Genomic DNA, 27,871 nt, shown 5'->3' with positions numbered 1-27,871 from the left:
CCTGATAGCCTAACGCCGACAAGTTGCTCCCCTACAAACAACCTGAGGTACATAAATTTGTCCCTGCTTCGCCTAACCCAACCAAGTAGAAGAGATAAGCATGCTCGAGGCGAAGTGAGAGGAAGAGGGGCTCCTGTGTAAGATTAAAACAAGAATTTGAGAAGGCCTCTACTGGAAGAAAAGGTCCTTCAATAACGGTATACAGGATGGCGGCTATTTGTTCCGGGGAGTGGTGGAGCTTCAATGAATTTTATTGCTGTCTCTTAGATCGCTATTGCGAGCTGAGTCATACATAGCCTGTCGCACAAAATCGATCCACTGCCTGTTGACCGGCCTCGAAAGCAACAAACACTCCGTAATCTTAGCCAAGAATGCAGTAAGCGTCGCATTGTCACTCAAGTATCTCAATAATGCTTTCATACCATGCCTTAACTATGAGACTAAGGCCATATTCCAAAGCAAGCATCAGTCATTAGGGTCAGATAAGAATGCATGGGCCAAGAGCGGCATCAGCATCCTTAAAGCAATTGTTCAACATCTATCTACCAGAGGCATCGGTATCCGCTCGCTTTTTAGACCATGTCAAAAGCATTCGCTCCACGGGACTCTCCCTGGTGCGATGCGATGGCTTATGCAGCTCGCAACTTGATAGTTGCGAAGTAAGAAGGCAAGGGCTGAGAGACGATGTTCTCATAGTGCAGAGAAAACCGGGCAAGACAATGTTTTTAGATTGGAAGCTTCCCGGACGGTGCGTAACAGCCTTCAAGGCATCAAGATGGTAAGTTATCTTCGCCACGGTACATGAAAACAAGCTCACTTTGCCACCAGGTGGATGGTAAAATGTGGATCCTGCCGAACCCATCAGGATATGGCGATTTCAAGGGAGGTTTCAAAGTATATGCTTTCTGATTTCAACTCTGTCATCACAGGGTACCTAGTCAAAGACCGGTGGACGAGTCACAAGCTTGTGTAATGAAACCTCGTCCTTTCCGTCGATAAAGGTGCATATCAGGTGGCATATCTACGATTCACCTTCAAAATAACGAAACTCCTAGGTTAAAGTTCAGAGTTGTCCCTCTTCGCGCTACTTTGACCTTGCCAAACTGTCACTAGGAGAAATGCAATAGTGAGCCTAGGGTATGGAAGGAAATTTTGACTAGCATATGAGATATGAGCTCTTCATACGCCCAAACACTCCTTGCCGTAGCCACCAGTTATGTAATCAACTGCTTTTCTGGGGGCGCCAATAGGTGCGCACCTGGATGCGCACGTAAGTGTCACGTGTTGCGCACCCGGTGCGTCTGTAAGGGAGTTATGTAAGCCCAACACCCTTGTATGCCAGCCAGCCTATTGTATTTTATTGTATTGCTTCTAATCTCTAGATGACGAACTGCTCTGCTATACAGATTTTTTCTCACGGTGCCATAATTGGGATATAAGTAATGTAGGCGTTAATAATAATCTAAGCAGTAACTATGATACAGTCTTCAGCCAGTTTATCGTTCGAGTACAGAGCTTGTTGGTCGATCATGTCCTGCTCAACCCTCTTCCAAATCTCCTTCATGCCTGTTCGCCTGTTCGCCAGAGGGTTGTCGCCCATCTCCTGGGCGACTTGCCTCTCCACACGTTCATCTTCTACCCTGGTCCAATCCAAGTACGCCATCATCTCCTCCTTAGTCCACTCCCGTCCAGGTATCGTTGATGTGCATCGCTTACCCATCTGCTTATAATCCAAACACCAGCTGTAACTTGTCTTATCGTAGCGTTGAGGGAGGCCCATTGCCTTTCGATATTCCTGGTTAGTCTTTAAGCTACCTCGAGGCAGCTTGTTATACCATGCCATCCGTGCTGCAATATATCGATCATATATAGCACGAGGGTCATCATAGCGTATGTCTGGCCCAGACGCTGGTACCGATGGCGGCATATCTGGTGGTGGAGGTACATCCGCTGATGAGGATGGCAGTGCTATTATATCTGGCGGGGACGGCACCATCTCTTGATCACATAGTGCCGCTGGCGGCGCTACCTGCTGCTGTGGCAAAATTGAGCATAAGGATGGATCGGGAACTGGCTGTTGAGCCGAACTTGGTGTAGTCGATGGCGGCAGCGTATTTGGGGGCGCTGTAGAAGCTGAGGGAGATACAAGATGCGCATATCGCAATGGGCATGCCTTTGAGCTCATCCTGTGGCCCTGTGTATGACATCTTGAACATTTGGGGTTGGCTCTCGTCTGTGATGCTTGTTCGACGATCTCAAATGCACATGGCTCGCGCTGAGTGCTAGTCTTCGGCAATGTTGACGTAGCTGGCACCTGATCGAACTGACGGCGGGGCTCTATGAGCAATTGAGGGTTTCCTTCTCGTTGAAGATGCCAATGCGTATGGAAGTGGTGTAGTTGAAGCGGCTGGGCTTGTTGTAGAAGAGGCTCAATTGTGTGAGCGCAAGGGAGCCCAAGCGTTGCTGAGAAGACTCCTGTGCAGGCAGGGAGTCTGTCCTGTTGGAGCCGCTTTCTCTGCGCCTCAACCTTCCGCAATGCCTCGTGAGATACCCAGCCTCGTATGATGCTGTATAGACTCCCTGAGAGTTCTATGGGTGTTCGGATTTGCTGCTTCGCCTGGTTTGCTCGGAGCTCAGCTACTTGGTTAAGTATCGCCAGCTTGATAGCCCTCCAGGCCTCAAAGAGATCTAGCTGGGAAGTATCAAGGTACACCTTGATGAGCTGATGAATACCCTCGCCTCGAGATGTAACCACATTCTCAAAGTGAAGATACCGATCAACCCAAGCTTTCACGAGCTTTGTTTTGTAGAGGTCAAGCCATGTTTCGATGATGTAGGCGACCTCCCGGGCGTGAGCTGAAGCATAGCGCTCTTTGAGCTGCTGAAGCCTGTCTTCAAATGTCTCCTCATTTGCCGATGCCACGAGCTCATGCCATCTTCCGTAGAAGTCCTTCCACTCTTGGTGGCCTTGAGGCTTTTGAGCCGCATCGTTATGACGCATAAAGCTTGGCTGGCAGTAACGCAGGACTGCCTTGTTGGCATGCCAAAGGCATAGAAGCGATACTGCAGCCGGGAAACAATGAGATACCGCATTCATGCAGGCCAGACAGCGGTCTGTAAGGATCACAGATGGCAGCCTTGCGCTACAGGCTTCGTACATTGAACGTAGCCGATCTAACGCCCAGATGTAGTCCTTCTCCTCCTCGCCGCTGAGGAAGGCGAAGGCGATGCAGAATGATCGTTGACAGGCATCAACACCGACGATATCGAGAAGAGGCATCCTATACTTGTTTGTCTTATATGTGCAGTCCAATATAAGTATATCCGGGTATGACTTAAGGTATGTTAGCGACTCTGGGTGGGCAAACAACACAGCTGTAACCCGACCATCCTCGTCGAAGCGTATTCGACTCCAGAAACCCTCAGCCTCAAGCTCATTAGCAAGAGCTTGGATTGTGCTCTGGCCCTTCTTCTGGTCTCGTTTGCCTTGTGCAATGCAGTTGTAGATGTCTTGCTGGGTGGCATGAGACTCTGTGTTCTGACGTAGGTAGGACCTGATCTCTTTCGGTGCTACACCAGCGTTTGCAAGGTTGTTAATAGTTGACCTATCTGCATTGGATAGTTGACGATGGACTGGATGTGCAGACATGCTTGTGCTTGGCTCGTGGTTGTGATGGGCAAACTCGCTGCCAGGACGGTGTGTAAGGCGCCACGTTGTCTTATCCAAGGCCTCCTTCGCAAGGACTGAGAATTGACACCCTGTACGCCGTGTTGTAGTTGACCGTTGCCGTACGCCCGAGGCCTTTGGAGGTGCTCCTCCACGGTCACAGCTGAAGAAAACAATTCGTCTGCCGCTCTCTGTTTTCTTCGACTTCCCAGTGACAAACGCATAGCCCCTGGGAGCTGCCCATGCATTGATCGCGGCGTGTAGGGCTTCCCGAGAGCCATACTCGCGTTCAGGAGGCAGGCAGTCATCAGAAAATTGACGAGTAGCTGTAACTGGATTCATTCTAGGAGAGATGATTTGAGTAGATCGTTGCGCGGCGAAGTGAGGCTCTTTATCAACGGGAAAGGGGTAGCTACAAGGGTGTTGGGCTTACATAACTCCCTTACAGACGCACCGGGTGCGCAACACGTGACACTTACGTGCGCATCCAGGTGCGCACCTATTGACGCCCCTTTTCTGGATGTGACGGATAACCAGCAGCACAACACGACATCTGCTAAGTATAATCTGCGCTTCGGAAGGGCCTCTTCATTGTGAGGAGTGATGCCATCTTGCAATGAATTTCCATCGACCTATCCACTCGGTGGCCAGTGTATACAAACTGATCTTGATGAGTCATTAGGAGTGACTGAGTACATAGCATCCCTGATTCAACATATATCCCCGGGGGAAACGGATGAACTTGCGTTAAAATGCTGAAAGTCTAACATTCAGCCCTTCGTTCAACAGATTATGCGAGCGAATAGAGCACTTAATTAATTAACGCTGAATTATCTTGAAATCAAGAATTGATACTTTGGTTAATGCCTTGCCTACTCGCTCACGTATGGACAGGGGTATGTAAGTCTATCAAGACACGAAGTGTTCGAACTCGGCTACAAGCGTGTGAAAACTGTTAGTCGTCAATCGACAAAGTCACACCATGGAGTAATTTATCTTCCAACCAGGCTTGTGACTTCCAAGATATCTAGCCATGCACCACTTTAACTACAAGCCCCAGGATTACACAACCTCTGAAGCAAACCTGATAATGTAAAGTCTTGTATGCAATACCTGATAATTCCCTAAGGTATATATATAAATCAACTCAGATGATAATATAAACACACGAAGACTACATAATAGTAGTCTATAGCCCTGTAAAGGTCGCGTTAAGGCAATATCTATCCTGCGCTAGAGCAAGATATTTTTTCAAGAGGTCTGTATCCCCTAGGCCTCCTTGATGCTCATACTGGAAGTGGGCGGCTAGAGCATCTCCCTGCACTACGACAGCTGAAAAATTAATGTTAATTAATTAAGTAAGATGTAAAAACTCGGCCGGGGCCTAACTTACGGCGTCGCAACATCTTGGGAAGATCAAGAACAATCATATCCTCATCGCCTCGACCCTTAGGCCAGTGCTCGGGATCGGTATCCAGGATGTCGTCGGCATAGATGCACATGAAATTAATCCTAATGCGGTCTCCGTACATGGTCCACGGCTTTTCGAACTTGTATAGATCTAACGCATTATTCTCAATATTCTCGAGTAATGAATAATGCATCTGAGCAGCAATAGACCATGCCTGGTAGCTCGAACCCCAGACCTCATACTTGAGCTTGTTAATGGGAGTTTGGTATATCATCGTATCATCTTGCACTCGAAGCCACCTGTGTTGCGGCCACGCTGGTGGAGGCTTCTCAATGTCCAAGGTGAAGTTTTTCGGGCCATCCCAGAAGCCATGTCGGGAGGGTTTCCAATAGTCGGCGCCGTAGGTAACGTGGCTTGGCTGTTCGGACTCGGGGAAGTATGGGTGCAGTGCACCTATTCGGAAGTGCATGAAGCCTAATGGAGGATTGTTGATGATATTACCAGAGACAACGAAGTCTTCCGGATAGTCGACTTTTCGGGTAACAAGGTTAGGGATAGCATTATCATCAATCCACAGCTAAAGAAGAATGGATTAGTATGTATTGCAATACCGATAGCAGGTAATCCTCCGCGTAAGCCAGAATAGAGCCGAGGCAAACATACAATATCGTCGTCAATCTTGACATAGTACTTGCCACGCTCCAGGAGCTGCCAAGCCTTATAATATGTATATGTTGATAAGGGCTTCTCGGGGATAATCTTTTTGTATTTCTCCGGGTTACTGGCAATTATTTCGTCGACGTAATCGAGGTCTCCCTCGTTTTGGGTGTTGGCAACCCAGAGGACTTCGTCGAGCCAACCTCCATTATCGACCAAGTTTCGCTGCATAAAACCCATTAGCAACCATGGCTCCAGTTAGGGCCTTGTTCAGGTACTGACCTCTAAATAGCATCGCATGCTTGATACCCTGCTCTTGCGACCGTAAAAGACGAATCCGCTAACAATCACACCTTCGGGCTTAACAAGCGGTTTCAGTGGGGGTGCTTTGGTCAAGCCCATGACCTCGGTGCCTTTCCATGGAATGGATAAAGAAGGACAAGTTTGGAATCGAAGTAGGAATCCGGCCAAAGTGAGAAAACAGGTGGCGGCGATGGCAATTTGCAGCGGCTTGTGGCGAATCATGAACGGCCGATAGAATCCCATCTTGAACCGTGGTGATGTGGAGGAAAGTTGGTGAGTAAATTACATACAGCAGGGGGCTCAATGTGGCACCACAATACCTTTAATTTGAGAGCCTGTCGGTTTTTGGAGATTATTTTCTTAGGACACTCTGGTTTTGTCTCCTATATCCTAATTGGCGAATTTTCATCAGCCGTTTTCCCCTGCTTTCTGATTGGGGCAACGGCGCGATTGTTTGGAAGGAAGATTGTGTTAGACAGGTTTGTTTGGGGTGCTGGGTAGCCCCCATTAGCTGAAAGAGCTAAATGGAATTTGACTATGTTCTATAAAATATCAATGCTCAACCATATCAGCTAAGTTCTTGGGACTGGCTACGTTACGGCCAGTGACAAAACATGATACAAGAATTAACATAAGTCGTCACACCTTCTCCATAGATGGCGTGGTTAAAAGCCGGGGAAAACATGTTTCACGGTTCTAGTGTCGTATTGAGAAAATATTATGATCATCCAGAGAGCCGGATGGCTGGACTACCAGCTCAAGTGGGGGGTGATATAAGGGTGATCTAGGCTTAGGAAGGTAAAAGTGAAGATACATTCGTTATCCATATCGGACTATCTCGTCTATAGTCGAGCACTAGATCTTATAAGCTGACAAATCTTAATCTGTCCTACCCTAGAGCGATGCAATCGGACCACTCCGCGCCTTAGCGTTTCGGGCTAGGAAGATACATACTGGGCCGATCCGGCTTGAACTTCAGCAACGGCAGCATGGGGAAGATTAGAATGAAACGCAGTGTGAACCAGGGGTGCTACGTGCAGTGGTGGAGGTGTATGTGGTGGAACCATGATCAGGGAGAGCGAGAGCAGGAGGGACAGCCACATCATTCGCGATAGAGCACAACACATTCTCCTTATATCCCTCCTGTCCTCCGGTAAAAGTCCATTACTATTTTCGAAACCGCTCTGACCTTGTTGGGCTCATCTTAGCCAACTTTTCCTTGGATTCCCCAGTGGAGTCTTCCGCCATGTATCCGACCTATCTACGGTTATATTTCTGTGAGCCACCCTGCGTCTTCTCGGTATAACGCAAGAGCTGGTGATAGCGGGCGTATTCAGGTTAACATCATCAGCTAGACTGAGAACTTGAGGAGCATCTCGTTGCTGAGTAATCGTTAATGGGATTACATTAGTCACTATTGACTTATGTAAGGGGCTGAAATAATTCCATCGCTTTATCCAGTCCGAATTAACTAGGGCATGTAAACTCAGTGTCTCGCGCTTGCAAGTTTCACGACTAGCGTCCCACTACTTGCTTAGCAACTTTCGTTTACGAGGTTGCCTCTGTCCGGACAAGATCGTCCTCCAGGTTGGATGATGTAAAATACAAGCGGGGAGACGATCTATGGACACGATGAACTCGGCAGCAACCTTTCACAAAGCCGCTGCAGGACTTCGAAATCTGTGACCACCTGAGATAGCCCTGGTCAGGGTGTAAACTTGGTCCAAGCAAGGTTTCTTCGTGGGAATGACCCTCTGTATTCACATTCATTCGCTGATCGTTCTCTTGCAAGATCCGACGCTGAAAGCTGAAATGATTTCTATACGCCCCACATTGTCTTTCATAAAAGCGCTGGAGTGAAACCAGGGCGACATGCGGATATCAGACCGGGTGTTTTCAGCTGGGCGGAGATCGTCCGATGAACTCATTATCGTTGATCGTAAGTAGCTCTCCATTGTGATGGTGGCTAGCTCGTTTGTGTCAAACTTTAGTTTTTTTGAGAATAATCATGTTGCCATAAAGGAACATGATTTCATTCAGCACTGTGAGGCCTGAGTTATAGCTATAACGGCAGGCAGAAGCAACTCAGGTCTACAATATGGCGAACCTTTCAATGTGGTGTCGAGTTGGAGATAAATCATTTTGTGCCAAATTCACATACACAATAAACAAGGGTAAGTATGCCTTGTCCAGGATTATCACTCATCCCCTATGCATCATTTCGAGCGTGGAACAGTCTTCTTTGCCTATCGTGTATCCTTCTCATCATTATAAACATGATTGAACACAGTAGCAACTGAAGTGGCGATATTGAAAGAACTGCTTGTAGAAGCGATTGTTTTTCCAATAATGCCTGCGAGTCTCTCCGGTTTCCCCTTCTCTGCAGCCGAAGAGTGTTTGAAGCGGGCAATGTGACTTGGATATTGCGGAGAATCCCATCCTGTCCTGCCAAACGACCGTGACTGACTTACTTCAATATTCGAGAGCCTCTGCAGTGAATCTGTAGACTTCATTTAGCGGTAGATGGGATAAGAAATATGGAAAGAATGCCTCACATTTCGTTTCCAACAATAGTTGCAGCCGCTCCTAGGCCGTTGTTCAAAGTTTATGATCTTGGGCGCAGTTCGGGAGGCCGCTTTCGGTACCCTTCGGCCTACGACCCGTTGTAATGCTATAGCCCGGGTAGACTTCGTCAGGCGCTCCCCATACTTTCCTGACGTCGTCACATTATGCAGCTCAGTTGATGATGGCGATAGCCGTGGTGCATCGCCACTTGTGTGTTGGGCTTGATGCTGAGTTTGAGCTCCCATAATTAGTAAAGGTTGGTTTCTCGATAGGTCAGAAAGAAGACGGACTGATTTTTTTGTTTAGGTGACGGGAGTGACCACAATTGACTACAATGTAGCGAAGATATACTTCCGGGGTTGTTATAAGATTCAATAAGACCGCCCTAGTAGGTACGTGAAGCACAGGATTCCACTGGAGTCATTCCTCAGTCCACTGTCCTTGCATCAAGAGTGGAGCTTTGATGAAGCAAGTGCATAGGCTTGTGGGACCTTGAAAAAGGGATTCACTATTTCAACCCTGCAGTCACCTCAGAGATAGCTCGTAGACTCGTCCGCGCCATTGCCGATCCGACAGACCCTAATTTAGCAGATTTCAAGTGCTAGCATGGCTGGCGTAGAGCTTTCAATCCTGTTGAAGAAATTGTGGAGCTGAAGCTGACAACGAGCCATTTGCCTAGTTCACAAGTTCTGTGAACTCGTTGTTCGCCTAATCCTTGCCCCGCTCAATCAGTTCATTGTTCATGCTTCGCAGGTACCTTCCTCCTAGGGCAACAACAACAATTGTGCCATTGAATTGCGCTATAGTTCAAAGTCTATGCTATTCGTATGAGGGGCTGATTGTAATCTTGACTGGATTACTACTAGCTGGCCTAATAAAGGTCGGATGCCTTACAAAGTAGGCATTCTTGTTATCCTAGCCTACTTGCATATTCTTTTCCCGTTACGTGAAGTAAGCAAGAAAGGTTGGCAAATTAACAGTAGGCATTACAATAGTAATATTATATGTTTTGTAATCTCGGCCTGACCATAATCCTGGTTTTGTCTAAAACAGTAGCATCCCATACCGGTCATATTTGTCCAGTGCAATTTATGCAACGTTTGGTTTCCTTTCTAGCGAAGATCTCGATCTCGAATCGTTTGATTCTTGCGATTTGTTTTGTATGACTAAGGCGAAGGTCCTGCCGGTGGTGTAGAGCCATGAATACTAGGTCTTGATGACTTTGATGACATGTTTGCCGAGTGACAACGCGTGATAAATGTCATGTTGGTTGAGGTCTCGACACCTGTGAATCTCATACCAAAGGAGACAAGCCGCGTGAGAAACTTCGCTGAGCAAACTGCGTTGTGTATTAATATGCTAGCTGCTGCCAATGGATCGGGACGAGTATGTTTTTTGCCTCAAAAGTATAAATAAAAGGATTCTGCAACACATAAAAATGTGGTATTCATTGTTGGCTAGCCAAGACGATAGTGGTTACTAAAATGCTGTTGGCAACTTGAATAAAGAACTAACGTTAGATGTAGGAAATCCTATTTAAGATGGCAGTTACTACACCGGCATGACCGGATGGCTACAGCGGCGTCACACAGGCAGCCACCTCAAGGGAAGATGTTTCATGATGATATCAGGATTGTCTGAACAGCATTACAGATCTGTTGCAGGATCAGCAGGTCTCGTATCTTGGCCTCTGCTCCTCAGATATTGAGACGAGGAGATAGTTCCTTCGATAATAGTTAGAGGATAGCGAGAAAGATAGCTGCCCTCTAGGATAATCTTGAATCGGCCTGGTTCTGCAGTGAAAATTAGACCTCGTTGTGATGTTCGCTTTAGAACTGGTTGACTCGATTGGTTCCATAAAAGCGACGCATGTGTAAGAGTGACGCCGGTGAAGCCACTTTGTCACGCCGGTGTAGTAATTGCCTTCAAGATATGCGAGTGGCTGAACAAGGCAAGTATAATTATGGGTAGGGCGTCCGCTGAAATGCCTTGGAAATGTTTTTGGTATTGGAAGTATCTTGGTTATGACTCTACTAACCTGCTCCTCCTGATAGGGCCAATATGGTGAATGGTAAGATGAAGGGTTCTACAACAAGTGGAAAAGTGCCGATTGAAAGTCTTGCCATTCCCTTGTCTTGCTTGAACAACCTGAGCTAAGCACTAAGAACAAGTTTCACACGCCAGTAGCCGAGTTCACATTTTACACATACATACACTTGTTCATGCGTAAGCGGGACCTCAAGGAAAGGATCCATTCCTGAGTCCAAAATGGTGATTGTTCTTGATGAAGGAAGTGTTTCCTTTGCTCGTATGACTTGCTCCACCTAAGGGCCCAATTGTAAATTGTCAGCATTAAAGCCATTTCACCATCGTTTTCGCACAAGATGTCTGTGCAATAGGTGATGTCATGCATTCGACCATTTCTCAAGACTCATCAAGGCCAATGTGTATACATTGGAGGTTAATGGTGTGCTGTTCTATGTACTATAACAGTGAGACGAAACTCTCGCTCACTATGGCTTCAATTTGTGCATTAATGTCTAGTAAATCTCACACAATGGCACTCCTTACCCTCATTCCAGAGCTTTACTATCATTTTACTCCTTACCTGACATGCAGGGATCTATTCAACCTCGGCTTGTCCCATAGGCGAGCACATCAGATTACAGAACCTCTTCTCTACTTTACTGACACCAAAAGCAATCGCCCTGTTGCATTAACTTGGGCTGCTGTCTCGGGGTATGAAATAACCGCAGAAAAAGCTCTTAGGGCCTACAGGCAAGGCTGCCCTAACCATGGCCCTGCTTGTCAATGTGCATTTAGAGTCAGTTTGATACGAGCACTCGGTATAGCTTCGACGTGTGAGCACGTCGGTATTATCCGAGCGCTTTTGGAAAATGGGGTTGATGTTGATGCACGCCACAGAAGCTTCCCGAGCGCGCTAGAGATTGCAGCCAAAAATGGTAACTCAGATATCATCGAGCTTCTTCTGGAAGCGAACGCGGATGTTAATGCCACGAAAGTACGCTGCCCGAGCGCTCTCCAGTTGGCATCTTTTCACGGACATAGGAACATTGTTCAGCTACTCCTCAAACATGGTGCTGATGTTCACGTGCAAACACAACAGTTCCCGCCAGCGCTTCAGGGAGCGGCAAGCAAAGGTCAAAATGAAATCGTTGAGCTTCTCCTCGATAATGGTGCCGACATTGATGCGCACGACCAACAATATCCCACAGCCCTCCAGAGCGCAGTAGCGGACTGTAACAAGCAACTTGTTGAGTCCCTCTTGGATAAAGGTGCTAGTATTAATGCACAGGGTGGGTTGCTTCCACCACCTGTAAACATCGCATCAGCCAATGGCAACCGCAGCATTCTCAAGCTGTTTCTTAACAGAAATATGAATGCTCAGGTCCAAGGCGAAACATGGGCAAGGGCCCTCCTGGTAGCAGCATTTCATGGTCGAAGGAGGATGGTTGAGTTCCTTATCGAGAATGGCGCGGATTTCAATCAGCAAGTTCAATCGTCGGGTGCATTCTTGTTACCTTCAGGCGAAACACTCATAACAGCCCTTCAAGCAGCCGCAGGAGGAGGTCACAAGGCCATTATTAAGCTTCTTATCAAAAGTGGTGCTGATGTCGGCGCGTCAGATCATCGATCCCCGACACCTCTTCAAGCAGCCGTAACAGGAGGTCACAAGGATGCTATTCAACTACTTCTCGATAATGGAGCTGCAGTGGACGACCATAATCAACATTGCCCTACAGCCATCCAACGAGCGATTATGAACGGTGATCGAAGAACGGTCGAACTCCTCCTCTCCAGGGGTGCTGACGCCAATCTACAAGGCGGACAGCTTGCACCTCCATTGTATATTGCAATAGCCATGGGTCATAGGGGTATTGTTCAGCTTCTCCTGGATCATGATATCTATGTCGATACACAATGCCAAGGTTACGGTACCGCTCTGATGCGACGGTGCATAGACATAATATTGCTGTCAATGCCGAACCAATACAGCCGGCGCTTAGACGCTTTGATGCTCGAAACTCGAAGGGATGACGTGGCGAGAACCAAATTTGCTAATTAGCAAGAGATAAGAAGGAACACGGGAGTGGAGTGCTTGCTAGCAGAATATAAATTCTTTTCGAACATGTCTTATCAATAATCATGAAGAAAATCTTGACGCCCTTTCATTTTCCTCCTTCAGCATAATGTACATGTAAGGGAACGCAAAACTGTTACGATTACAATAGTAATTGTTAGCCACTATTTTCCCTCGCGGTGCAGTGGTTAAGAGCCACAACCATCGTCAGGGGGAACCGGATGCTCTTATCTGGTGTTCCCTAACCGTTACGCCACCGGCAATATGCTTATCATGCATAATGCCACACAATGTTATGCCAAACTGTTCTGTCTATAATACCTGTATTCGGCTGGAGCCCCTTGGCATAAGTAATGATCCGCAACCAGTTCGCTCGCCCGAATATCGAGCCACCCAGCAGCTGCGTCATTGACCCCAAAACCCAACCAGATCTCATCGTCTAGAAACCCATGATTTGGAGGTGGAAACTCGGTATGGTTAGTATAATACGACATGGAGCCCGTCCAGATGTATCTGCTGTCCGTTTCACCGTGATACGTGAGCTTCTTACTCACGCTAAGCATTGAATACGGCGGCGATGATTCATATACAGCTATTCGACGGTCGTACCATGTAAACGGCGCAGCAGGCGGGTCTTGACGCCGTTGTATCATGCCAAGCATGACCGTGTTCTGCCTGTCTGGCTCACATGACCCTCTGTGGCAGAGTGTAAGGGTTAACATAGGTGTACTCTGGTGAACATGCTCATCGTGGAACATAACGTCGTGTACACATGTCATACTTTTCCTGCTATGCCAAGTCTCGCCAGGCTTGGCTGTAGCTGGATATGGCTCCTCAACAGCCGACCGATGATCCTTCGCGCCAAGGACCAACTCTACGGGCTCGTCATTGGATATCCAGCGGAACAGCTGGCCGGGCTCCGCCATGAGAAGAAGCTCTGACACGGAGCCGAAGGGGGACTGTCCAGGTGCCCAGTTCTTTTCGCGCTGGTAGCGAGGATGATTTTCGTGGCCGGGTGGTGCATCACGACGAAGACCTACTGGGGAAGCGAAGCGGATGGGCGGTAGAAGAGATGCGAATTCAGGACCCAGAACCTGTTCAAGTTCAACCAGGGCGGCACGGACATCAATCAGGAACTGGCCCTGGCACATGTTCTTGCCGTTGACTTGATGAGTAAAAATAAGTAGTGGTTCACCAGTTCGTGTCCAGAAGAGTTTCATGTCTTCTGGGCCTATGTATTTGTCTATATTAGGCTGTCCTTTGCAGTGATGTTCAGGGACTCCAAAGTCTTCAACGAGAAGCTTGGACCATTTACCAGTTTTCAGCAACGGGCGTCCAAAGCTATCGTACGTGAGGTTTGCAAATGAGGCGACTTGGCGTGCTAATTGATATTGTTTGTGGTGAATGTTTTTCGCAATGTGTTTCGTGCGTGCTATGAGGAGAAAGTCATGGCTGCTATTCCCACCGCGGGGAAGTTCCAGTACCGTTGGATTCATAATTTGGTAGCCAGTCTGCCGTGCATCTATCTTGTTATAGAAACCCATATTGTTCCGAAGACTTGTGAGCAGTCGATAATCGGATTTACCTTCAAGAGATGCACCATCGCCTCGGTCGGGCAAAGAACTGTGATAACCATTTTGAGTTTTTTGTTGATACTCTTTCTTAGGCGATGTTGATATATGAGACTGTTGCTCATCAAAGAAGGGTTTGTCTTGAACTCTATTAGTCCAAATGCTATTTGATGATTCTAAATGGAACCTAAACAAAAAAGTTATAAACAACGTGATGCCCACCACCGAAACAATTTTGCGTAGCCAATTATTGTGAGACATTGTAGTATAAGTATCATAAAACCTCATTACACAAATGGGAAAGCGTAGGTCGGGTTCAACGTCCCCCATCCAATAAGCAGCGATAGCTCGAATGACCTAGAATAACATTTATCCGGCGCTACAGAAGCGGATATCTATATTATATGCGCTTCATCAGCGCGATGGGGAATCAGGCTTTCGTCAATAACTTCAATTGGTCTTTCCTGGGCCATTGGATTTTACCAGTAGTCTAGAATAGACTCCTGGTACGCAAGTTATGTATTAGGACCGAAGGGAGCCAAAATACAGGTAAATGTAAAAGTAGATACGACTAAGATAGTACATGTAGTACTTGTACAAACAGCTTGAGAACAACCAGAAAAGGAGCCCTACGAGGATAATTAAAACGAAAATACAAGATTTGATGAACCTTCGTTACATAGATACACTACAGCAGGGTTCAAATCCATACCACGAAATCCACATATGGATCCATAATGTGGATCCATATCCATTCCATTCCATTCCACGTAGGCTTCAGCATTTCCATATCCACGCCACGGAACCCCTTCCACATGTTCCACATGTGGAAATTGTGGAAAGGAATGGAAATTTAGGTGGGGTTTGAAAATACCTGGATTTCCTTGTGAAATAGCGCATACCCTAAGTACTCTCCATCGCCAATAACAACGCAATAGCAACAATTTTCCACTCCGTTTTACCCGTACACAAAGTTCAAACAAGTCTATTCTAGGAGGGTTTACTATTACTCACGCCCTTACTACTCCAAACTGAAATGGCCACCCTTCATCCTACCAAGTCAACCACACCCGTTCCAGAACGTACAGAAGAAGACAATCAACGACTCTTTCAGCTCTACAAAGGCTGGACCTTGACGGAGAGAGACGGCCAAGTGCGTCAATAGGTATATCAGTTCGGCTACGATATCCAGCATGCCCAAAAGGGGGAACGCCGATGGGTGTGTTGCCTTTGCATCAAGCAAAAGCGGCCGAGGCCAAAGAGTTATGCCATCAAAGGGTTACAGAACGCTGAGGGTCACCTGTACACGGACCACAATGGCATCATGGATCCGACAGGCAAGAGGCAAAAGCCTGTAAAGGCATCCGAGAAAGCACATCAGTCCATTGCAACAATCCTACAGTTGAACCCGAAGGAGCCGAAGGAACAAGATTTGATCAATACCTTGATCAAACGTTTCGACAAAACTGTATTCCAGCAGAAACTTGTCAACTGGATTGTCAATTCTAACCAATCCTTCTCGATCGTCAACGATCAAGATCTTCGAGACATCTTCAACTACCTCAATCCATCTGTTGAGATCACAAAAGCTAACATTACTGACGTGACCGTGCGTGCCATCGCAGAACGAGAATTTACCAACAACATGGAAAGAGTGAAGGATGCTTTGCGAAAGAGTCCGGGACAGATCCATATCCAGTACGATGGCTGGAAGTCTGGTAACCGACACGCCTTATACGGCATCACATGTGTGTTTCGGGATTCAAACAATCGGCCGCAGAAGTGTGTTCTCGGACTGCCTGAGCTTACAGAGCGGCACACAGGCGAGAATATCGCCGGGCAGATTATCGAGATCATTCGGGAGTACGAGATCAGCGATAAACTCGGATATTTCACACTGGATAATGCCGGTAACAATAAAACCTCGATGGGGGAGCTTGGATTAGAATTTGGTTTCGACTGGGAGAAGCGATGGGTTCGCTGCGTTGGCCACGTTGTCAACATAGTAGTGAAACAGATGCTGTATGGCAAGAACCCGGATGCTTTCGAGAAAGAGGTCTTCGAAGGACTTCACACGGCAGCGAAGGAGCATGAAGTCTGGAGGAGGCGAGGCTCTGTTGGAAAATGGCATAACTTTGCTGTTGTAGGTGGCTGAGTCCCCGGCTTTATTTGTTAGACTCACGAAGACCTAGGAGGTGAGCAGATCGGACACGTGGACCGATATGCTCAAGAAGGTACAGGCTGTTGAGAGCCAACTCTCTGATGACGCTCAGCTCAAGAAACACCGTCCAGTTGGAGTTGTGGTCGACAATGCTACCCGGTGGCTTTCTCAATTCTCGATGATTGAGCGCGCTCTCGTCTTGAGGCCATTTTATAATTCTTTTGTCCAGAGAGCGTCAAACGAGTGGGAGAAGGTCAACTTGACGAGAGCTGGCCACATCAAAAAGGGCTCCAAGCTGCCCTTCTTCCTGAAGGAAGAGAACCGCATGACAGCTGATGATTGGCATGTGCTCGGGACTCTTTACGACATTTTGCTTGACTTCCAGCTGGTTGTGAGAGGTCTTGAGGGTGATGGACAGGGAAAACACCAGAGAAATGTCGAGGAAAACGAGATCGACCCTCCACTGTCCGGTAAGCCTTAGACTTCTCAAAAGCGGCTCGATTCTTATTCTAACAGCTGACTTGTACAGGAACAAGCTGGGATCTTATTCACGCATACGAATTTCTTCTCGAAACCCTCGAATCCGCGAAAAGAGCAGTCGCCAATTTTCCGGACGGCCATCACCTCGCTGTCAACATCAACCTGGGCTGGCTCAAATTGAACGAATACTACGAGCATCTGAACGATAGCCCCCTGATCTATGGCGCCGCAGTTCTTCATCCTGCCTACCGGTGGGCACTGTTTGACGATTTGTGGGGAGACGACGACGAAAGACAGTTATGGATTACCAAAGCGAAGGAGATGGTCCAGGATCTCTGGGAGAGAGAGTATAGGGACCTGGAGGTTGATGACCCAGAGATTGAGTTGCCTGCGAATAAGCGGCTGAAGACCTCAAGGAACAAGTTCACAGCGTGGCGCACAAAGAAGCGAGGACTGACGGCTGGAGGGATTTCTGTTACCGAGTCGCCAATTCAATCCCCAGCTCAATCCCCTAGGTCCTCAGTTGGCGGTCTGGATCTTGATGAATACGAGCAGTGGCAGCGTAATATCGAGGATGCTAATGCTTCTGTCACAGATCCCTACGAATACTGGCACATAAGGCGGCTCAAATACCCCCGGTTGTCTAGGATGGCCTTGGATCTGCTTACTGTGCCACCAATGTCAGCCGAGTGTGAGAGGCTATTCTCGACCACTGGCCGCATGGTTACCAAGAGCCGCAATAGGCTAGATGCCAGTACAATTGGGCTTTGTCAGACACTACGGAGTTGGTTGCGTGCCGGTTTGATCGGGTCGCTAGATAGGATTCTAATGGACGAGTGACAAAAACATCGACGTCACCAAGGCATGGATGCGATCCACTAATTACCATTGTTAGACAAAGTAGGTTTCCATTCCACAAATTCCACAATATGGATTCATTTCCATAATGGATCCATTTCCACCCATTCCACATCGAAGTTATTAGTCAGCATCCATATCCACGCCATATTCACAAATGTGTCGTGGAGTGTCGTGGATTTGAACCCTGCACTACAGTAAGCCATTCCATTGCAGTTATTATTAAGTCTCGCTTATTCGTGATCAATCCGCGGCTGGCTCTTATGCATAGGGCCCACTAAGTACTAGAGGAGCCAGATAACTTGCCGAGATGATACCTAGACAACGTTCCATTTCTTTGTGACGGCTTGTATTATGGTTCTACTATAATCTATCCAGTATACCAGGCAAAAAGGCAGAGACGGTCTGATTTGTGACGCTCCTCTTTCTTGTGCCATACTGATCCCCCAAAGAGGTTATGCTCCTTGAACTGCCAAGTACAGTGCTGCCAGAATGTTATGAGGCATTCAACAATTACAGTCGAGTCTATACATACGAATCAGACTACTCGCTTTACGATAATAGATAAGCACTGTTCTGTGGAGTCACTCGCTCTTGCAGACCATGGCTCCGAAAGGCATGTCCCAATGCTTCGAGCAATGTACATAACAAGAAGATGCGGGCCATCTGGTATGGCTACAATATTCCGCTGGGAGGCGGCGCGAGCACAACTTGATCATATCACAAGAACTAGGAACGATCAACTATACAGAAACTCTTGACTGAGGTTAAGTCAATCCTTCATAGAGTTGACAAAATGCTACATCGTAAGAATAAAATGGGGATGGGTTGCCCAGGGGGAAAGTAGCAGATGGGTATGCCTATAATATGGAATGGCGGGAGACTACTGCGAAGGAAATCGTCTACTAGATGCTGGCTTTAATAAAAAAGAAGTTGATACCCAGCTAAAACAAGTTGATATCCAGCAGGTGTGACTTCATTCATAATTCATCGGAACTTTTACACATAGCGTAGAGAGGTTTGAAAAATGGGAGTGACTCATGGCTAGTACAATATATACTACTTTACGACTGCTATTAACATATAAATCTATCAAGCATGGCGTAAGACTTCCCAACTGAGTACAAAAGCTCTGGTTATAACGAATGGAAGAAACGGATGCAGCGACGATGAGAGGAAAATAATTAGTCGCTAAGTGCTGCGTAGGCCTAGTGCGAAAGGCCTCTGAAGACAAATCCAATTTCGAACACAAATGGAATGGTGCTTGAACACTGCTGGATTATTAATTAATGCAAATACCATGGGCTAAGTGTCTGTCGCTTATGGAAAGACCGTTCACTCAGCGTTTAGCCACAAGCTGAGGCGAGAAAGAATATAATAATGAAAACAGACATCTCTTGCAAGGCAGTCAATACTGAGGGCCTGAGCTATGGAAGTATTGCCATGGTATAAACCATAACAACGAATTTGTGTGCTCAGGCTTCATCGAAGCCGATAATTCGTCCACTCCGTTAGGTAGATTTAGAGGCCAGGGACGACATGCTTTTACTTTCAAGGGAAGTCAACAACTCTAAAACAAGCCACTTCATCACAAAATCACAAAACATTAGGGATCGTAGTTATCATTCAGTGGAGCCATATTTTGTAATGCGATCATGCTGTAAGGCCTCCTTTGCAGAGCTACGATTTGCAGGATCAAGCACAAAACCCTTTTTCATTAGATCGGCGAATTCTCTGGAGAAAGCGTTTTTTCTGGGAATGATTTGCTTTTATGTATTAGCTCAATTCATGTCATCATTGACTAGTAGTCGCTAACGTCAATGTACTTTGTCCCTCTCATATTATCGCGGTGCAAGTGCAGTGGACTTCTGCGAAGCATTCGAAACCTGCCCCTGTACTCTCCATCAATGGCCCGACATTCCCAGTCTTCGATTCTTGATCCGGTGAAACCTTCTATCACAGCCAGATACTCAGCTTTGGTGTGTTGAGCAGAGCGGAAGTGTACCTTGTCCGTGGCAAACTCGACAAGAGTGCATACTATGCTCCAGATATCACGAGAGAACGACGATTTTAGCGACTACATGGCTTCTGGGGCGGGATATCGCAGGTTTGCCATGCATTCCCGATGAGGATCACTCTCAGACATGGTCAAGCCAATATCAATCAGCCGAATCTCCATGCTTTGTAGCATGCGGCGTTGTCTAAGGAATCGTCTTTCAGTGGAAGATGAAGAAGCTATTTCATGAAAATAAGGGACTTTGTGTAGGAAATATTGCGTATTAATACATTTTCAAGTTTTGATATCAAGATGAATTATGCCAATTCATGTAAATCTAAGCCTTATTAGTATGCCATCAACAAAGCGCCGTAGTCTTGATTTTACAGGCAATACGAGAATAGCACTAAGAAAGTGGACGACACCAATCATAACGCCCGGGGTAACGCTGTCTAGGTATTCGGGCGTCGCGCCACGCCCAACCGGCTCCCTCTCGAAGTGCAACGTCAGTGCTGCCAGCTATCGATTTCCTAGTTTGCCTTTGTTCCAGTCGACGGCAAGGATCGTACGTTAGAGTAAAGAGGGTAAATTGACGTTCTACAAGTCTGATCCACTTGTACTCTTGAGCATTGGACAATGGCGGATAAAACTCGTGATACAATTCGTCATTAGGCGTGCTGAGCATACCAGGGTCCCAAATCAGTAATTTTCGGCTTGTGATCGGCTTATCTTGCATTACCCAGTTAAAGACGTCTCGTATTCCTTTTGTTCCTGCTAGGATCTCGTTATCGATTTGGCTACATGGGTTTATTTCTTGTCTTTCATCTAGTTTACATGATGGTTCGAGTTTGGAAGCCTTCGATTTTTCGGCAAGTCGCCGTAGCTGTTGAAAGAAGTAAAGCGCCAGGGCTGTAACAGGAGGAAAGGATCAGATCAGCGTAACTGTTTCACCAGGACAGTGCTTACCTCTTGTGTTACAGCGCCCATCAGGACGGAGAAAGTCACACATAGCTATCAATTCACAAACTTCCCGCTTTGTCAAACGAAGCAGATTCTGGAGGCAGCAGAGCCAGATTCTACTGGGTTTATTTGGGTCTCCATCCAAGATCCTCCACCCACAGAAACTTTCGTGCTGGTTTCTTCTGGAGACTGGTAATCGATACCCGCATGTCATGCAATACACTGCTACTGGACCAAAGTGAGTCTCCTTGCAATGCTGAGCAGCGGCGCTCCACGTATGAAATATGTTTGCGCAAATTGAGCACTTGTACAGTGCGCGACTTGCCTTGTAGTACGGCTTCTGACCCTTGAGCTTTTGTAGCCGGCGCTTTTGACAAGCCGCTCTGCCCCACGATTCATTAGTGACTGGTGCTTTTCGGCGGGACTTAGGTAGACTTTTATAGTTGAGCGAGACAAGGCGCTCGAGAAGATAAACAAGATCAGGCTCGCTGTAGTCTGTCATCCTTCCAACGAAATTGAGGAGAGAGTCCAGATCGTTAACAATGTCATCTGCTATCTCATAAGCAATGTCTCTTCAATAAGGGCATTTAAAAACTAGCCTTTTAAATCAAGCATAATCTCGAGACACTCGTTGTAGGTGATATCGCAAGTCTGCTCTGTGAAACAAAGACCAAAGGGGCAGACGCGTGGGTTCTTTTGCATCATATAATATTATAATATTGTTGCACCTTTGAGCGAAGCTTGCTGGATAAGCCAAATATAACCCGTGTCCAAGAAGGATATGTATATACGCCCTGACGCTGTGCTAATCTTGTCAAGCTACCAATAGCTTTTACGTTTGTTAGTGCATTTGCTGTTTGTACGGCGCTTTCCGACTGCTTTGACGAAAGTGTGCGTCGCAGGATTTGAGCACTTCAGAGAAGCTGACATGTAGACTGAAGTTTGCAATAGCAATCCTATGGAGAGGGAACTTGTCTTTAAAAAAAAAAAAAAAAAAAAAAAAAAAGAAAAACTCCAGTCTACAGAGCCGACCTATTAGATCACTAAGTACTCTAACGTGGATCTACATGAAATCGTGCTTGGAACTTTGGGCTCGTTACTCGCCATCTCTAACCTAGCTATTCCTTCTACCAGCGGTTGACAGACCAAAAGTCTGTTCAGACTTGGACCTCGATGCTGTTTGCACATGGCTAAACTCCTGACACCGCAGCGCGGCTCCGTCTCTCAACTTTTGAAAGGTGTGAAACAATGGATTGTGGTCAATTGCACCGGAGTTTTGATATTAGCCTCGCTAAAGGAAAGCGCCTCCTTGTTCTTCAGCTCACCTTTCCATTTATTTCGGGCTTCAACGAGTTCCTTGTAACCCTAGGACGGCCAGGAAGATAGAAGCGTCCATGATCAAGTTTCCCAAACTCGATGACAAGGAACTCAGGAAGAGCCTTCTGTTGTTCCGCCAGTGGATACTCCATGTGGTGTTTATCACTTTTTTTAATGCCGTTTGCTAGCGCAACATTTACTCTAGCCCGAAGGATATTCCGCATCACGGCTCGGACTCAATACGTGAGAGATTAGTATTATTGCCGTAATATCTACACAGGCCCCATGGCTGCTTTCAGGAACTTCATAGTGAACAGGGAAGGCTAGACACCTCGACAACATTGTGATCTTATGGATTCGATCTCGTATAACGACTGGCTTTAGCTCAGCTTTCGTAACACTCTCATCGTGCGTTCGTGCCCCGCCAGAAATAGAATTACCGAGGCTGTCACTGTGCCTATGAATCGAAACGACCGCGCAATTAGATCTGATTCAAATATTGGCCACCTATTATCCTGTGTACTGTTTTTCGCTTGGATGCACAAAAATCCATCATCCCCACAAGTCGGACCGGCATCTTAATAATGTTTTGACCCAACTTTGCCCGCTTTTCGAAGGCCAATTGCTCCGACAATGGTACAGACCAACAAGAGGGCCAACATAGTCCAAAATGTCGCTCTGTATCCCTCCATCAGAGCCTGTGTCGGGGATTTTACTTTCTCTTGTTGTTTTGTGACCCATGTTGAGATGATTTGCATGGCAGCCAGCCCCATGGTATTGCCAAGTTGCGCAGCGGTATTGAAAACAGCACCAGCGACTGCTTGCTTTTCTTCAGGAAAAACCTCCGTGATAATGATAAGGCCTATTGTGAAAAGAACATCAACAGAGAACGGCATGAGGACCTGTGCGGGAAAAGCGCACTTCCAGTATGGCCAGTCCGACTGGATGACAGCCATTAACAGAGGCGAGCCAGCGGAAAGGAGGGAAGCGAGAGCGACCAGCCAGTTTGCACGGATCTTGTGAACTACAAGACCCGTAGTGATGTTGAGGGTGAGGCCAACAACAGTGCTCGGAAGCATGCGTATAGCTGCTTCAAGGGCTGAGAGATGCTCGATTTCTTGGAAACTAGGAGGTCCCGTTAGTCGAATGAGGTTCTTGACTGTCGTCCATTTGAGCTTACTAAAGACTCGTCACGAGGTCCAGAGAGTTCAACACAGCAAACGATAGGGCCACAGTGATGCAGACACTGGTAAAACAAGGATTTTTCCAGAGCTCATTCGGGATGAGAGCAACCTGGCCATTCTTGACTCGAGAATGCATCCAGCAAACAAACAACACTGCTGTTATCATGCTGAGACTGAGGGAGAGAAGGCTCTCTGGAGAACGAATTCGATCTACATTGGTGCTTATGACGCTGTTTTCTAGTTAGCAGATACACAGATGGAGAGGGATATACAGCAACGAACCCCAAAAAGTATGTCAGTAGACTCATAGAGGCCGATGCAAGAAATGCGCCAATCCAATCGACTCGCACTTGCAGACTTTGCAGTGTGTTTCGTGGTGCGCTGAGGCATGAAGTTCTTGGCAAGGCCCACCACCCGATGGCGAGGAGCAACAAGGTAAGGCCTCCGCAGAAATACCATCCCGATCGCCATCCAAGAGTATCGATCAATATACCGCCGACAACTAGGCTAGCTGAGAATCCTAACAGCTGGCTTAATCCTAGGCAGGCAAAGGATAAGTTGCGTCCTCGCCTTGCGGCTGCACTTGAGTCACAAGGGCCACAGAACTAGACAAGTGTAACGCAGTGGCGACGCCTTGTTGTTGAATGTTGGAGGGTTCACCCTCAACTTCAGGATTAAGGTTCAGGATTAAAGTTTGACGCCCTAAACTTAGATCGTAGGACTTTCATCTAGGACTTTCTAGGACTCAAGTCCTAGAAGGAACCAGTCAAAGATATAAGGTCTCAATGGTCCTTCGATTGCGAAAGAATCAAAAAATATACACGATTCACCTTAATATCTGACAATTAAGAGTCTCATTGCCTCAACCATTTTTATTTTTATTTTTCAATACCTTGAAGAACCCTCTTTCTCATACATAATGTCCCTATCCAAGCCCCAAAAGGAAGGTCTTACGGCTACCCTCTCTAAGCCTGAGGACTTCCTCAACTGGGAGCATGAATTCCTCCTTCAGGCCCATCGTCTTGGTCTTCAGCAGCACCTCAAAAGCAAGACATTCCTCGGAGACGAACCAGCTATCCCGGATATAAGAAAACGCAGATATACGAAGACCGCTACAGCCCAACGAACAATCCGGTCTCATACTGCCGAATCTCAAGACGGCGCCCCAGACGACATTCAGGAAACGGTGAATGGAACATGGTCTATCTCTGACCTTACAGACCAAGGCCAGAAGATCTTGCAGCAGGATTTAACCTTTTATCAGCTACAAGAGAAGGTTTTCGAAAAACAGAAAAACGCTCTTGGAACCCTTCAGGACTGGGTTATCCGTACGGTCTCCCCAAGCTTGATTCAAACCTGCTGTCAGTCACACGAATCAATATACGAATGGCACTGGAACCTTCGTGCCCGGTGTGGAAGGACCGAGGAAGATGAAACGAAGGATGCCAGAAATAGGTATCTTACATTACTAAGAACTGCCCCAAAGACGGTCAGCCAAGCAGCATTCAAGTGGCTAGATCAATGGGAAGAGGCAATGGCGAAAGGGCGACAACGAGAGGTCCCTGAAACGCTCCACAACAGTGCATGGGCCTGGGACTTCTTCAGTGTCACCACACACATCTTGCCCAGCTGGACTGCCTCATACAAAATCTCTTCAAAGACTCTATTGCAAAATAGGGCCCTCTCATACCGAGATGTAGGGAACGCCTTCCGAAATGAGCTCCAAGATGCAGAAGCCACGAAGGGCCGAGTGGCCCGCGGTGCGTTTTCTGCGAGCTATGCTGGGGAGGACCCCCAGGATGATGAAGGAGACGCCCGCATCATTGAAGGCCAGTACCCATTTTCGAAGAAGAGAGAAAGAAAACGCCAGAGGTCTCCTGAGAAGAGACAGGAATGCCCGGCGTGTGGGTTATCCCACGAACTTGCGAAATGCTTCTATGTCTTTCCAAATCAGGCATGGAAGGGATTCAAGCCCCGAGAGAAGATCCAAAAGAAGGTGAAAGAAGCTCTCGAGGAAGACTCAGACCTGGAGGCCAAGGTAAAAGCCCTCACTCGGAAGAAGGCCAGGACCACAAAAGACAGAACCTTGATGCAGCCAACAAAGGAAGAAAACTCAGACCAATGACTGTACGGCCGACCAGTCGCCGAAATCAAGACCGCCTTTGCAGCCCAAAGGGATAACTATCCCTTACGGAACTCCGTGATCCTCGACCCCGGAGCTACTATCTCAATCACAAACAGTGCCAACAGACTAGCGAGATTCCAGCAGGCTATTCCAGGCGACTTCATCTGGGCAGGAGACCGAAAACTACCCATCTTAGGCTACGGAACCATGACCATCAGGCTCACAGGAACTCGAGTCCTAATGCTTGAAGATGTAGCCTATTGCCCTCGGCTCCTTACGACCCTAGTCTCCCTACGTCAACTACGAAAGAAAGGCTTCTATTGGGATAATAGGCGTAACCCAACGACCCTCCGACGACTCGACCGAACGATTGCATGCACAATCCATGACCTATACGGCCAGTATGTCGTCGAATACCAGTCAGAAAGCTTCCCAAAAGCAGCCTTTGCAGCCCACAGATTCAGCTCTCACACAAAGAGAGCCCCTTTGACGGGAGAAGCTATCCGATGGCACAGTCGCCTAGGGCACCCGGGACCACAAGCTCTGGAACATCTTATCTCGGCCTCTCAAGGGGTGCGAATACGAGGACCAGCCACTGTTGAATGCGACGCCTGTGGCATATCGAAGATCAAGAGACAAATCAGACGAGCCCCAAGACAATCCGATCAGAAGGCCGGCGAGCGTATCGCTATTGACTTCCATGACTACCAAGAAGGCATAGGCGGCTATACCTCACAGATGTTGTTAACCTGCCGAGCTACGGGTTACATCTGGGATTACTACCTCACAGCCCGGACGACAGAAGCTGTTATCACCGCTTTCAAATCCTTCCTAAGTCATCTGGAAGTCCAACACGGCCTCAAGGTCAAAGTCATCGAATGCGATAACGAGATCACGGAGATCAAGCCGAAAATCGGAGACTTCGTGAGGAATAGAGCTATCATCATCGAGCCCTCGGCCCCATACACACAAGCCCAGAATGGGGGTGCCGAACGCTCAGGGGGTGTAGTCAAGGACAAGGAAAGGGCTATGCGAACAGGCGCAAAGCTTCCTCACCAGCTGTGGCCAGAAATTGGAAGGACAGCAGTTTATCTGTACAACCGAACGCCGAACTACGCATCAGGCTGGAAAACGCCATATGATCAACTGCATACAGCATCAGCCAAAGCAGCAGGGATTCCACAGCCGAAGAAACAGCCGGATCAAACACACCTACGGGCATTTGGCTGCAAGGCCTATGCAATGACCTCAGATGCCCAGCAGAAGGTCAATCGCAAGATGCGGCTTAAGCCCAAAGGTTGGATCGGCTTCCTAGTGGGATATAGGTCCTCAAATATCTATAGGATCTGGATCCCCACGATCAACCGGATAGTCAATACTCGAGACGTCATATTTAATGAAGACGAAGGCTGCAACGGAGACTGGGAAAGCTTCAAAGATGAACTACTCGAAGCTGACCTAGAAGAAGTTGCCAAGTTCGTACAAGGATCCTCCCTGCCGGAACAAGACGACAACGAACAAGCCGAACAGGTTGAAGACTGTATTGAAGTGGTCCTTCCAACAACCACCCTAGCAGACGAAAGCAGCCCTATTACAGACGAAACAGAAGACTGCATCGTGGCGACTGCCCTAGAAAACGGCCTTAAACAGTCAGAAGACTCTGATATCCTTCTAACACCTCCAGTCACACCACTGTCAGCGCTACTAGCGCACAGCTCCAGGGTCTTATCAGACGAAGGAAACAAAACAGTCTCGTGGCAAGCAGCCTTCCTAGCCGGAACAAAGTCCCCTCTCCAGACCTCAATTGAACGGAAGCTCCGACAAGGGGTGAAAATGCATCGAAACTCTCTACCGCCGCCCCCGACGAAACATCAAGACCTAAAGCATCACCCTTTAGGAATGCTCTTTCAAGAGGCTGAAGAAAGCCACCTTCAGAGTCACAAGGAAATGAGGTCCTGGACTGAGATTCGAAAGAAAGACGCTTGCGCCGTTGACCAACAAGTCCTTGGCTGTATGTGGGTATACGTTTACAAGTTCGATAAACACGGCCGATTTCAGAAATGCAAGGCACGGCTAGTGGTCAGAGGAGACCAACAAGCTAAGGGAAGGTTGCAAGAAACATATGCAGCTACCCTAGCCGGAAGGTCTTTCCGGACCCTGATAGCCATTGCGGCCAGATTTGACCTAGAGATGGTCCAATACGATGTGGTCAACGCCTTCGTAAACGCCCCAATTGACCAGGATATTTTCATGCACATGGCCCCGGGGTATAAGAAAACAGCAACTATCCTGAAGCTCAACAAGGCCCTGTACGGACTACGAGCCTCTCCCTTGCTATGGCAGAAAGAACTCTCGAAGACCCTCCTAGAGTTAGGCTACACACAGATTCCTCACGAACCTTGTTGTTTCAAGAAGGAAGGAGTCCTCTTCTTCTTTTACGTTGACGATGTTATCATCGCTTACAGGAAGGCCCGGAAAGACAAGGCCGATGAATTGACTAGACAGCTTGGATCA

General features: G+C 47.4%; 6 protein-coding genes across 7 annotated transcripts; 3 read left to right on the top strand and 3 right to left on the bottom strand.

The window, feature by feature from the left end:
- Positions 1 to 4,663: 4,663 nt before the first annotated feature.
- On the bottom strand, positions 4,664 to 6,582 carry FOXG_16425 (uncharacterized protein). The gene is made up of 4 exons (XM_018396444.1): positions 6,018 to 6,582; positions 5,742 to 5,960; positions 5,061 to 5,655; positions 4,664 to 4,999 (listed from the first exon to the last, which is right to left on the bottom strand). Exons 1-4 carry the CDS (start codon positions 6,279 to 6,281, stop codon positions 4,857 to 4,859), a joined length of 1,221 nt encoding a protein of 406 aa, XP_018257334.1. The 5' UTR covers positions 6,282 to 6,582; the 3' UTR covers positions 4,664 to 4,856.
- A 4,344-nt stretch (positions 6,583 to 10,926) lies between these two features.
- FOXG_22514 (uncharacterized protein) lies at positions 10,927 to 12,812 on the top strand. 2 transcript variants are annotated; one of them, XM_018402924.1, is made up of 2 exons: positions 10,928 to 11,427; positions 11,529 to 12,812. In XM_018402924.1, the coding sequence occupies exons 1-2, from the start codon at positions 11,399 to 11,401 to the stop codon at positions 12,688 to 12,690; spliced, it is 1,191 nt and encodes a 396-aa protein (XP_018257333.1). In that variant the 5' UTR covers positions 10,928 to 11,398; the 3' UTR covers positions 12,691 to 12,812. The 2 variants fall into 2 exon arrangements, with proteins under 2 accessions (XP_018257332.1, XP_018257333.1); XM_018402923.1 differs by having other exon boundaries at positions 10,927 to 12,812.
- A 186-nt stretch (positions 12,813 to 12,998) lies between these two features.
- On the bottom strand, positions 12,999 to 14,249 carry FOXG_16424 (uncharacterized protein; the record flags this gene model as incomplete). The annotated part of the gene is made up of 1 exon (XM_018396443.1): positions 12,999 to 14,249. The coding sequence occupies one exon, from the start codon at positions 14,247 to 14,249 to the stop codon at positions 12,999 to 13,001; it is 1,251 nt and encodes a 416-aa protein (XP_018257331.1).
- Positions 14,250 to 15,058: 809 nt separating this feature from the next.
- FOXG_22513 (uncharacterized protein) lies at positions 15,059 to 17,831 on the top strand. The gene is made up of 3 exons (XM_018402922.1): positions 15,059 to 16,419; positions 16,469 to 16,907; positions 16,967 to 17,831. The coding sequence occupies exons 1-3, from the start codon at positions 15,601 to 15,603 to the stop codon at positions 17,755 to 17,757; spliced, it is 2,049 nt and encodes a 682-aa protein (XP_018257330.1). The 5' UTR covers positions 15,059 to 15,600; the 3' UTR covers positions 17,758 to 17,831.
- Positions 17,832 to 22,511: 4,680 nt separating this feature from the next.
- FOXG_22512 (uncharacterized protein) lies at positions 22,512 to 23,398 on the bottom strand (the record flags this gene model as incomplete). Its single annotated transcript, XM_018402921.1, has 2 exons — positions 22,512 to 23,173; positions 23,229 to 23,398. The coding sequence occupies 2 exons, from the start codon at positions 23,396 to 23,398 to the stop codon at positions 22,627 to 22,629; spliced, it is 717 nt and encodes a 238-aa protein (XP_018257329.1). The 3' UTR covers positions 22,512 to 22,626.
- Positions 23,399 to 23,620: 222 nt separating this feature from the next.
- On the top strand, positions 23,621 to 23,841 carry FOXG_22511 (uncharacterized protein; the record flags this gene model as incomplete). The annotated part of the gene is made up of 2 exons (XM_018402920.1): positions 23,621 to 23,667; positions 23,775 to 23,841. 2 exons carry the CDS (start codon positions 23,621 to 23,623, stop codon positions 23,839 to 23,841), a joined length of 114 nt encoding a protein of 37 aa, XP_018257328.1.
- Positions 23,842 to 27,871: the final 4,030 nt, after the last annotated feature.

Source organism: Fusarium oxysporum, chromosome 14, assembly GCF_000149955.1.
Source record: "Fusarium oxysporum f. sp. lycopersici 4287 chromosome 14, whole genome shotgun sequence".
Lineage (NCBI taxonomy): Eukaryota > Fungi > Ascomycota > Sordariomycetes > Hypocreales > Nectriaceae > Fusarium > Fusarium oxysporum.
This window is presented reverse-complemented; position numbering and strand designations above follow the sequence as displayed.

Coding starts and splice junctions, on each gene's coding strand:
- FOXG_22514 (XM_018402923.1), top strand. CDS start 11,011: ATGCATTCGACCATTTCTCAAGACTCATCAAGGCCAATGTGTATACAT.
- FOXG_16425 (XM_018396444.1), bottom strand. CDS start 6,281: ATGGGATTCTATCGGCCGTTCATGATTCGCCACAAGCCGCTGCAAATT. Junction 5,961..6,017: donor GCATGCGATGCTATTTAGAG/GTCAGTACCTGA, acceptor GGTTTTATGCAG/CGAAACTTGGTCGATAATGG. Junction 5,000..5,060: donor TCCCAAGATGTTGCGACGCC/GTAAGTTAGGCC, acceptor TTAATTTTTCAG/CTGTCGTAGTGCAGGGAGAT.
- FOXG_22513 (XM_018402922.1), top strand. CDS start 15,601: ATGGATCCGACAGGCAAGAGGCAAAAGCCTGTAAAGGCATCCGAGAAA. Junction 16,420..16,468: donor AATGGCATAACTTTGCTGTT/GTAGGTGGCTGA, acceptor ACGAAGACCTAG/GAGGTGAGCAGATCGGACAC. Junction 16,908..16,966: donor GATCGACCCTCCACTGTCCG/GTAAGCCTTAGA, acceptor TGACTTGTACAG/GAACAAGCTGGGATCTTATT.